At 31.4% G+C, this 11,964-nt stretch overlaps 2 protein-coding genes across 3 annotated transcripts in view; both read right to left on the bottom strand.

Annotated features, from left to right (window-relative positions):
• LOC111700223 (peroxidase-like protein 3) overlaps window positions 1-5,919 on the bottom strand; it is a 21,092-nt gene extending 15,173 nt beyond the window's left edge. The window contains exons 1-5 of one of the 2 annotated variants that reach the window (XM_023471087.1): window positions 5,770-5,919; window positions 3,284-3,376; window positions 2,122-2,190; window positions 1,660-1,716; window positions 651-713 (exon numbers count right to left, since the gene is read on the bottom strand). In XM_023471087.1, the coding sequence (XP_023326855.1) occupies window positions 651-713; window positions 1,660-1,716; window positions 2,122-2,175 (174 nt within the window). In that variant the 5' untranslated portion in view covers window positions 2,176-2,190; window positions 3,284-3,376; window positions 5,770-5,919. Of the gene's footprint in view, window positions 1-650; window positions 714-944; window positions 1,016-1,659; window positions 1,717-2,121; window positions 2,191-3,283; window positions 3,377-5,769 lie in introns of those variants that run through there. The other variant, XM_023471088.1, reaches the window with a different exon arrangement.
• LOC111700218 (peroxidasin homolog) overlaps window positions 1-11,964 on the bottom strand; it is a 92,632-nt gene that overhangs the window by 48,981 nt on the left and 31,687 nt on the right. Inside the window, exons 10-11 of the mRNA XM_023471083.1 lie at window positions 10,992-11,090; window positions 8,526-8,633 (exon numbers count right to left, since the gene is read on the bottom strand). Coding sequence (XP_023326851.1) covers window positions 8,526-8,633; window positions 10,992-11,090 — 207 coding nt within the window. The remainder of the gene's footprint in view (window positions 1-8,525; window positions 8,634-10,991; window positions 11,091-11,964) is intronic.

Raw genomic sequence — 11,964 nt, 5'->3', positions numbered from 1 at the left:
AATGTTTACAGTGTGGCTCAAGAGGATAGATGAGATCCTGGAGATTATGGACAGTGTGGCTCAAAAAAATCTAGTCGCATGTTTTTTTACTATTAGAACTTAAAAATATAAACTGATCAATAAGTTAAACTTTCTTTAAAATCCACCATTTTACTCATAAAAATTTATGTTTTTTGGCTCTCTATAAAATGAAAATTATTAAAAAAGTTTTGTACAGTTTGCTGAAGATTCTGTTTGATTCGGATAATTGGGAGGAATAAAAAAAGATAGAATTGAATATAGAAGAAACATGAAAAGAATTAGATGAAATAAGATTGAATGGAATATATTAGAATTTGATAAAATAAAAAGACAGATTTAAGAAGATTTAAACAGATTTAGGACAGATTTAAGACAGAGGAATTGAGCCTTTGCAACAAACTCAAATTTTCTAAGCCCTATATTTTTGTAAACCAATGTTGTAGACATTTGCTATTTCAAACTATGAATTCTGTTTGATCTAAATTTAAAAAATCTAAGGTTTTCACAATCAGGTTGCACATCTATAAGAGTTGGAAAATTAAAGTTTGTGACAAAGACTTCATTCCTTTAAGAAAGTCTTAAAAGAGATTAAAGACACACAAGTTTTGGCCTTAGATTGGATTACTCACCAAGGGAAGAAACTCTTTGAACGTTATCCATTGAATCTCAGCCATAACTAGCTTTCTAGTTTCCTAAATATATAGGTATATTGGTAGGGTCATAGTTGATGGTTATATACATCAATAGAACTAGTATTGCAGTACGTTTTTAACTTTTCTTTTCCGTTACGTTGTTCTTTGGTAATAATTTGGATTTCTTTGTTTTATAACAAGTTTTTTTTAAATTAGAAGGCAAGAGGCACAGTTAATATATGGTGATTTTTTTTCTCCTTTCACCAGGAGAAAGAAGAAGAATGATTGAACCTGAAACTCCTGGACCTAAACCTATTTTTGTTTCACTGGGCTTTTAGGGCGGTTCGCTCCCATCTTTCATTTCAATTGAGAAAATTTTCTCTTTGCATACATTGTAAACCAAAGACAAAAAAGTTTGCGGATTTTATAAAATAAATTTCGTGGATTTCCAAAATTTAGTGCAAATCGAATTAGAGCCTGAAGTAAAATATCAGAGTCTGGAGTAAAATATCAGAGTCTGGATTAAAATATCAGAGTCTGAAGTAAAATATCAGAGTCTGGAGTAAAATATCAGAGTCTGGAGTAAAATATCAGAGTCTGGAGTAAAATATCATGGAGTCTGGAGTAAAATATCAGAGTCTGGAGTAAAATATCATGGAGTCTGGAGTAAAATATCATGGAGTCTGGAGTAAAATATCAGAGTCTGGAGTAGAGTCTGTAACAATATTCATCTCTTTTTAGTAATAAATCTCCAGGGTCTAGTGAGGGAAAATCATTAACTACCCTTATCCTTACTTCAATTCTCCACGGTCTAGGGTATTCGTGGAAAATTAACCCTTTCCATTTCTCCTTACTCCTATCCCCCTGGTCTAGAATATACCTGGAAAACCAATCCTATCCTCCCTCTACTTAATCCTATCCCCCCTGGTCTAGAATATACCTGGAGAACCAACCCTATCCTCCCTCTACTTAATCCTACCCCCCTGGTCTAGACTCTAGAATATACCTGGAAAACTAATTCATCCAGCTCAAGCTCAGTCATCCTGGTCCTACTTCCCAGCTCCTCATCACAAATACAGAAAAATAATCTCAAATTCAATTTAAGTTTAAAATTTTCTCAAAACTTGTTTTCGGGTAAAAAATACTCAGAAGATGATGGATAAAGGTAAAACTTATTTAGACAAATTTATCCTTTTAAAATTTTAGATTATTTTTAATGTCCAAAATGTACGTAACTATGAATTAGTGAAAATTACGAAAAAGAGAGTAACTAAAATACATTGAATTAAGAAACAACAAGCGGTTTGGGTTTCATATCTTGATGTCACTGTGAACCCAAATGTACACGTCACACACTGCGAAATTTTGTCAACGTTTTTTTCTTCAAAAATTTCTTTGACACTATGTTAAGCGCGTTTTACCAGTCCTTACAATAATAATTTTATGAAAAGCGTAGTATAATGCATACCTTGTACATAGCCTGTGCTATTCTGTTATGTTCTAGGAAAAAAAGGTTGTGCATTGAAGTCAATCCTGCCTAAATATAACCATAAAGTGATTTTATGTTGTTTATTGCAGTTAAAGCTAGGGAATATATGCATAATTTCAAGTGACCCTCCATGCAAAGATGGCAATGCTCAATTCATAACGGCCCCCTTTGAAACCTTAGTCATGTCAAAAATGTGAAACATATTTTTTCTGACTCGTAAAGAGATAATCTTGTGGCGCCCCTGGATTCCTGGAATGCAGTACACAGCATATTCCATACTTCACATGTTATTGTTTAGATTATGATATACTGCATCTAGTATAAATACTGTTTTTGATAAATATATATTCTGTCAGTTTATTTGATCTTATTCATTTGGTCTTATTCATTTGGTCTTATTCCTTTCGTCGCTACAATCTCTCCATTGCTTCTTAGAAAGAAAATAATCAATTTTCAATAAGAAAACTCTTGATATATAATTAATACTAGATCAGACAAAGCTTTAATTGGTACCGTTGTGAATCTTACTGGCCACCCTATCAATGTAAATTACGTCTTCAGTTCATTTAAGTAAATAATGTTGTTTAAAAATACGTCTATATGTATAATAATAAATTTTCATATAAAATTATAGAAAGAGATTTTAGTTAATTTATTATCGCAGATTTTTTATTTTTTCCTTTTAGCAGATGTCCTTTCTTTTATGCATTTTCTAAAAAACTGATAACAGAATTTTTTGGGATCAAATTTAATGAAATTGAGCTGCTAGGAACTGCCAGTTCTTTGAATCACTGATTTAATGTTAAAGATTAAGTAAGGGTTTGAATCAGTGATTTAAAGTTAAAGATTAAGTAAGGGTTTGTATCACTGATTTAAAGTTAAAGATTAAATAAGGGTTTGAATCACTGATTTAAAGTTAAAGATTAAGTAAGGGTTTGAATTACTGATTTAAATCAGATTAAGTAAGGGTTTCAACAACTGATTTAAAGTTAAAGATTAAGTAAGGGTTTGAATCAGTGATTTAAAGTTAAAGATTAAGTAAGGGTTTGAATCAGTGATTCAAATTTTAACCGGCGACCCTTAAAATTCATTAAATTCGGTCCTTGGTCTCCCCATCGAAGTAACCTAACTTAAGATAAACCTGAGTCTGAACTCTACGATCTCCTGCAACTATATCATCAGGGTGTTCACCATCAAGCAGTAGATCCTCACGACGAGGAAGAAAATTATCCAACTAGAAAAAAAAAATTGAAAATTAAAAATACTACAGTGATAACCAGAAAACTGTAGAATAGGAAGACGCCGTTAATGCAATACTGAATTGCATTTGATGTTGCAAAGCAAATAGTTTTACAAGACACTTCCTTAAATCACATTTTAAGTGAAATGGGTCTGTTTACACTGCACAATTGCTGTGCCTCATGTTCATCAGACGGTTTTAAGTCATAACTTAAGTCTAAAAGTTGACTTCCTATTCTAGATTTCACTGGTTATTTAATTCTTTGTTATATAGTTGATTTAAGAGGTAAAAATTAAAACTAATTAAATTTCGTTTTGTAATTAGATTTTAAGTGTTTTAATTGGTTCTTTTTTAAGGAAAATAATAAGGAGCAAGTTTTTTTACATACCCTTTTTTATGAAACTATTGTGAAGTTTATCATTCTTGCTCACTTCATCGTGAATTTCATAATGAACGTGCTATAAAGTAAGCATCGGGCTATAAAGTTAAATTAGCGCTACATTATAGCACGTGGTTATAAAGTTTTGATTGGTTCCCGGATTTTCTCCAAAAAATTTAGAATATTTCCAAAATATATTTTTAATTGAAAAAAAAACTAAAATTGAAATAGATTTTACATTTTGACTTCTGCTTTGTTTCAAAGCTTATTTGATCTAAAAATCGTCATTGATATATGACAAGTGCACAAACGTTTCATAAAACTACCTATCACAATGTTATTTTGGCACGACGTGCTATAAAGTTTTTGGACTTAGATTTTCTCTATATCGCTAAAGCTCGGGACAAAATTAATCTAAAAAGGCTTGAACCTTTCGATAAAGAGACAATTTCTGTCCAAAAACTTTATAACACTGCGAACCAAAATAACAGTGATATATATAGTTATTACACTTTGCATTTTACTTTTCTATATGAAACTCTAAAGTTAATTTATGAAAGTACATTTATACCAGAATGCAATACGGAGATGTATATATACTGTAAATAACATTTTACAATTTCTTTTTATAGTTATGGTTATACTACATGATGGTCAATTTTTCCAGGACTCATCATTCAGGATAGAAACCGGATGTTTTAAAGGGACTATAAGCGTAATTTCAAGTGAGCCTCTATGCAAAGATGACAATGCTTGATTCACAAAGATATCCTCTTAAAAGCTTTGTCTGCACAATTGGATGAACTAGACATGCATGGGTTTGTTTATCTAAACTGTTTATTTTGATTTGTGGTTTCTCTGCAAAAGCGATTTGCGCATTTATTGGTTTTAAGAAACACGGAAGAAATTCACAGAAAAAATAAACAATCATTCAAGTCAGGAAAATGGTATTTTTGATCAGATTATGATCTTCCGTTGTAAATCGGGCATTGCTATCTTTGCTTAAGGGGTCTCTGAAATTAGGCTTTAATTAATTAATATAGTTTAACAGACTCTAAAAAGAAGTTAAGAATATTTTGATCATTTGTTTTTGCGTTAGATCAAAATTATTTCACTCGATTATGCCGAGAGCCATTTCTTTGACCTCAAACCATCTTTGACCATATCGTTGACCTCAAACCATATCTTCGACCTTGAACCGTATCTTCGACCTTGAACCGTATCTTTGACCTCGAACCATATTTTTGACCTCGAACGATTTGTTTGACTAAAAAACATATCTTTGACCTCGAACCATATTTTTGACCTCAAAACATCTCTGACCATATTTTTAACCTCGAACCGTATTTTTGACCTCGAACCGTATCTTTGACCTCGAACCATATCTTTGACCTCGAACCATATCTTTGACCTCGAACCATATCTTTGACCTCAAACCATATCTTTGACCTCAAACCATATCTTTGACCTCAAACCATCTTTGACCATATCTTTGACCTCAAACTATATCTTTGGCCTCGATCAATTTATTTTGCTTTAAACCATCACTCCTGTATGCCGGGTCCATTAGCGCCTGATCCAATCATGGTTAAGTCATGTGTTTATTGTCTATTCTAAACCAATAGAAATTGCATGGCGGTAACATCTATCTTTCTATCTATCTCATTATCCAATTAGAGATATGAATCCTTATTGCGGCGCTATACAATAAATGGAAATATTTTCTTCTACTGAAACCATAATGCCATATCTTAGCCTTAGACCTCTTGAACTATAACTCTAGACTAAAACAATTTGTTTCTTAAATTCTTTTTCTTGATAAACGCTGATAGAATTCTAAGGTTTACTAGGTTGAAGTAAGCCAAGATAACCCACACTTTAAGCAATTTCTCGAGAAAGTTTGATATCATTTCTTGGTTCTGTTTAGCTGTACTCCATATGCAGAAACTCATCTAAATTTTCTTAAACGTTCAGCATAAAATAAAATCAGTTTATTTAAAAATGTTACCTTAGAATTTTTCCAAAGTTTACCCTCCTTCCTTCTCTCTCCGCCCCGTAGTACATCTGATACACCCTGTTTATTGTAAAATAGATTCACTTCTGGGTCAAACTTGTTCAAAATTAGATGAACACTTCAAAACTTCCAAGCGTAATTATCAGAATTCAACAGATGTTCAAAAAACGACGTTATCTTCCACATTTTTGTTCAAATTAAGGTTTCAAGGGTATCGTTGTGAATCGGGCATTGCCATCTTTACATGGAGGGTCACTTAACATTATTCTCACGGTCCCTTTAAAGGACACCGTTGTGAATCGGGTGTACCCCTCGTTTGCAATATCAACAATGAGATTTAATTGGGCCGTATATTAGCTATTTTTTTAAACAAAAAGGTAACTATAGTCGTGACACGTGACTTGTGATTAGTAAAACCTTTTTTCTTTGCTATTGTACAATATAAAAATAAAAATAAATCTTTAATTAGTTTCTAGTTTCCAAGGGTGTAATCCTTCCTATCCTTCCTTGCAGGTACCAAGGGTGTAATGCAAGGAAAGTTAATTGCGGTCGTGTATACTCTGCTTACATATTGAAACCAGTTCTCTTTGGGTGGAATTTGTAAACAAGAATAGATGCATCAGTGTTCGTTTAGTATCCGAGGAGGTTAAAAGCATTAAATTTGATAATTTTGATAATTCAAATAATAGTTTCCTATGACCAGAATATTTCATTGTTTTTTTTTATGTGAAAGATGGATCCAATGTTAGGCTGTAACATCCGTCTTGTGTTTACATTACCGCCCAGAGACAGTACACTGCAGTACAAAAAATGCGTACACCTATGAAATAATTTTCCTTGCATTACATCCTTGCTAGTTTCTGTCCTTATATCATGTGTTTTTTAACACTCTGTACGAAAACTAAACATAAAAAGTTTACAGGTTGTCCATAAATCTGGTTTACAGGGCATTTATTTTCCTTATAAAGAGGAAAACAACATTAACACTTTCATCTAGAACATAAAGAAATAAAATCAGGAAGGATGGGAAAGGAAGCCTATATACCTACCTACATTGAGAACCAGAAAAATGTGAAACAGAAAGACGACAATCTTTAAGTGAATGAGAAAAACTAAAAAACTATACCAATAGCTTGCAAAGCTTGTATTGAGTAAAAGGGGTCTGTGAAAACTGCACCATTGCTGTGGCCTATTTCAAATCATAATTTTTAAGTCTAAAATCCGTCTTCCTAATTCATAGTTTTTTGGTCCTCACTGTATATACTTATATTTATCTTCTCATCTATATATTTGGGTTTGTTTGTTGTTGTTGTTGTTGTTGTTGTTGTTGTTGTTGTTGTTGTTGTTGTTGTTGTTGTTGTTGTTGTTGTTGTTGTTGTTGTTGTTGTTGTTGTTGTTGTTGTTGTTGTTGTTGTTGTTGTTGTTGTTGTTGTTGTTGTTGTTGTTGTTGTTGTTGTTGTTGTTGTTGTTGTTGTTGTTGTTGTTGTTGTTGTTGTTGTTGTTGTTGTTGTTGTTGTTGTTGTTGTTGTTGTTGTTGTTGTTGTTGTTGTTGTTGTTGTTGTTGTTGTTGTTGTTGTTGTTGTTGTTGTTGTTGTTGTTGTTGTTGTTGTTGTTGTTGTTGTTGTTGTTGTTGTTGTTGTTGTTGTTGTTGTTGTTGTTGTTGTTGTTGTTGTTGTTGTTGTTGTTGTTGTTGTTGTTGTTGTTGTTGTTGTTGTTGTTGTTGTTGTTGTTGTTGTTGTTGTTGTTGTTGTTGTTGTTGTTGTTGTTGTTGTTGTTGTTGTTGTTGTTGTTGTTGTTGTTGTTGTTGTTGTTGTTGTTGTTGTTGTTGTTGTTGTTGTTGTTGTTGTTGTTGTTGTTGTTGTTGTTGTTGTTGTTGTTGTTGTTGTTGTTGTTGTTGTTGTTGTTGTTGTTGTTGTTGTTGTTGTTGTTGTTGTTGTNAATCTGTTAAAGGAATGGTCAATGTTAAAGAAATTATCAACGTAATCATTTAATGGAATTCTTAACATAATTTGTTAAAGGAAATGTTGACGTAATCTGTAAAAAATATTTTTAAGTGCAATGCTTCAATGGAATTTAATTAAAATTGTGCTTCTATCAAGAATAGAAAAATATCAACAATTAGTAAATAATGGACGGATACTAGATATACAGATTTGAACCATGTTTGTTGTAATACGTCATTTGGTTTTTATCTAACAATATCTACATAATATATATATTCCAACAACCATCAAAGTTCTTGCCAAAAAACTAATACAATATATCACTCAAACGCAAGCTCTATAGACCATATCAATAATATCTTATTCAGTCCAATAACATTCATGAGGTAAACAGCTTGTTTATTTGATATAAATACCTCTCTGATATCAAGAAATATTTTTGGAAATTTGAGAAAATTAGGTTTCTGTAAATTTTCAATCTAGGTTTCTTTACGGAATTTACAATGATTAACCAGATATGATATTCATTGACAATGAATCATATCTTGTTAAGTACTACCTTTTACAATGAATATCAGATCAGGTAAAATCTAACCTTTTACAATGAATATCAGATCTGGTAAAACCTAACCTTTTACAATGAATATCAGATCTGGTAAAATCTAACCTTTTACAATGAATATCAGATCTGGTAAAATCTAACCTTTTACAATGAATATCAGATCTGGTAAAATCTGACCTTTTACAATGAATATCAGATCTGGTAAACTAACCTTTTACAATGAATATCAGATCTGGTAAACTAACCTTTTACAATGAATATCAGATCTGGTAAAGTCAAGACACTGTTTCCCAAACTGGGAAAAGAATGAGTCTTCTTCTTGTATATCTATTGGGAAACAGCGGAAACTATTCCTAAAAATATACAAACAGAGTATTTTAATAAAATAGAAATATAACAATTTTTATGACAAAGAAAAAGTTTCAAAAAATTAGATTTCATCTAGTGAAATTTCTTATCTGTAAATAAATATAGTTATTGTAAAATTTGAACTTTCTTTTTTTAATAAAATATGTCCCCCTCCCAACTATGAACTATTAAAGATTTTCTATCCCGGAAGTGTCTCTTATTGTGAAATGTATAAATTGTTCAGTATAAAATGTCTGTTTTTTAAAAGTCTCAACATCCAAATTATTTTAAAATCTAAATCGAAAAACATTATCACTTACATGTTGTTTTTCATATTCATATTTTTATTAAGCTACAGCTGGAGTCCCAAAGATTTTTAAAAATTCATTGACATGGAAAATACAAAAATTATCTTTCAAAATCTAATCAAATAATCTGTGACTAAACGTTAAATATTGTCTTTCAATTCCAGTGTTTATTTTGAATCTCGAGCTGTGCATTACATATATTAAGTTTGATTGAAATCAAACTTATTCTCTAATTACATGTATTATATATAGAATAACATTAAACTTTACTTTGTTTAATCTTAATATTGGCCCTTTAATTAACATTATTGAACCATCATCCATCATCAATTTACTAATACAATCGAATGTATGTCATTTCACTTAACTCGATATAATAGGAATACGACTGTTGGAATCAAGTTTTGATTTAAAATATTCCAATGAACATAAGACACAACAGTTCACTTGATAAGATGAGTTTAAAGCTACTGATAAACTATATTGTTTGAAAACAACATCAATGATATCAATACAACGTCGTCCTTTTATTCCACTGGTTGTATAGGACCCGCTGTAGGCTATAGATAAATATAAAATCCCGCTCTGCAAAGTTTTGGTATAAAATTTTCCTAATTTTCTTGAGAATTAGTCTAGTATTAAAACTTTTGAAAGTACAAAGATAAGGTTAGAATAAATGGATAGGACCAGGGTTTCCAGCGAACAAAAACTTTCACTAAAAAATACGAAAAAATTTGTCTTTGTATTTCACAAACATTTTCGCGAAATTTCGCATTTTTTCGCAAAAATGAATGATGCTAAAAAATGCGAAATATCGTGTAAATGTTCAAAAAAATTCACGAAAAAAGCTTAAGTTTTCAAATTTTTTAAGCAAGCAATTGAAAAGTAAAAAATTGTGAAATTTTTGGCGAACATTTTTTCGCAAGAAACCCTAGATAGGACCAAACAAACTAACACAGACTACTCATTTGCTAGATGGAACCCGCTGTGGTGATATTTTCCACCACAGCAGGTTCCATTGTGTTCGACTGGAGTACATGATCAATCAACAGACATCTGTATTCAGGGATATTTAAGGATGATTTCGATACGAAATACAAATCTTCAAAATCACACTAAATTCATAAATTTTATGTTTCATGTTAAAAATTAGAGTATTTCTTTAAAGGTTGTAAAACTTAATTATTGCAACAATTGGGCTTTAGATGGCAGTCAAGAACCCCTCTGGAAAAGCAGCATGACGTACCAGGACAACAATAATTCTGCTAGGCAATCCCGTGAGAGCGTATGAGCAGTCTGCGTTCGTCTGTGGTTGACCACCATACACTATGCAGTATATCGTGTTCTGTATGTAAATGTATACCCTGAACCAAGGTTGTAATGCAAGGAAAGTTAATTGTAGTTGCGTATACTCTGCGAACAAATTGAAACCAGTTCTCTGTGGGCGGAATTTGTAAACAAGAATAGATGCATCAGTGTTCATTTAGTAACCGAGGAGGTTAAAAGCATTAAATATTTATAATTTTGATAATTTACATAATAGATTCCTGTGACCAGAATATTTCATTGATTTTTTATTTAATTATGGATCCCATGTCATGTCCTGTCAGACATCCGTCTTGTGTTTACATTACTGCCCAGAATTAAACAGTACACTGCAGCCAGCCAAAAAAATGCGTACACCTCTAAAATAACTTTCCTTGCATTACAACCTTGCCCTGAACTTTCTTATCGTGAAATAAACTAGAAATAAACTGCCTTTTAAATTAGAGATACTAAAAAGAAGTCCGGTTTAGACGGTAGGAAAGTGAGGTTTCATGCCGAAACTAATTATTCATTATAAGGTCACATTTACATCTATCTTTGAAGCCTGATTTCAAACTATAAATTAGGTTAGATGAAAAACTCTAAACCACCAGATTGAAAGGAAAGATATGCGGAAATCTGAGTTCATGGCAACGTCTTATGCTTTTCAGTTAATGTATGTATTATGTTAATTCTAATCTACGTTTTTCTCATTTTTTGAAAAGTGAAAAATAAAATCAATGGTCCTACTTTATTTTATGATTACAGCAGTCGAAAGCTTCTCTTGCCGTTGACATCATATCGTGGCCAATAAATTGTCCCCATTGCATAACCATGTGGCTTAATTTCCTGTAAAATTATTTTTAGTCAAGATACGTTTAAAGGAGTGTGCGTTAAAAGTAATAAAGGGTATACAAAACAAATTCGTAAAGAACGTTCACAAAACATTTGATAAGTCGTTTAAGCTCTAAGGAATTGAATCTTTGCCACGAACTCAAATTTTGTAATCCCTTATCCACCTCATGATTAAACCTTTGATATTTCAAACTTTTGATCCAAAATAATTCATAGTTTGAAATATGGTATATGACATTGGATTGCGTAGATATAGGGATTAGAAAATCAGAGTTGGGGACTATTTGCAACCAGTCGATATTTCATAATTTTACATATATAAAAACTAGTTAGGGTCTGCAGTTACATCATGTTGAAATATGTTTTAGAACATTAGAGATTGAAACGAGTAATCAGATCTTATGGTTTAAATTCATACCCCTTTTCATTTGTGACCAATGCTCCGTGAAAAGCCATGCAAAATAGTAAAAATATGTATAAAGTGTAAATAGTGTATATATTTATTTCTTGTCTTTACAAACATCGCCAATAAATTATATTTTTACATCTAGAAGATGTAAATGGAAAATATAATATTCATAGAACATTTCCCAAACATATTTTGTTTTGTCAGTAAATAAAAAGAGACCATTATTCCATTTCTTACTTGCAGAAAATAAAATATTTATTTTTCAACATTTCGCATTTTTAGTAAATGTAACAACGTATGCTGTGCAACATGTTTCAGTCCTATATGTATCTAAAATCAGTCCTATATGTATCTAAAATCAGTCCTATATGTATCTAAAATCAGTCCTATATGTATCTAAAATCAGTCCTTTATGTATCTAAAATCAGTCCTATATGTATCTAAAATCAGTCCTATATG

This window comes from Eurytemora carolleeae, unplaced genomic scaffold (genome assembly GCF_000591075.1).
Source record: "Eurytemora carolleeae unplaced genomic scaffold, Eaff_2.0 scaffold335, whole genome shotgun sequence".
NCBI lineage: Eukaryota > Metazoa > Arthropoda > Copepoda > Calanoida > Temoridae > Eurytemora > Eurytemora carolleeae.
Note: the sequence above shows the minus strand (reverse complement) of the source record. Positions and strands in the feature narration are given on the sequence as shown.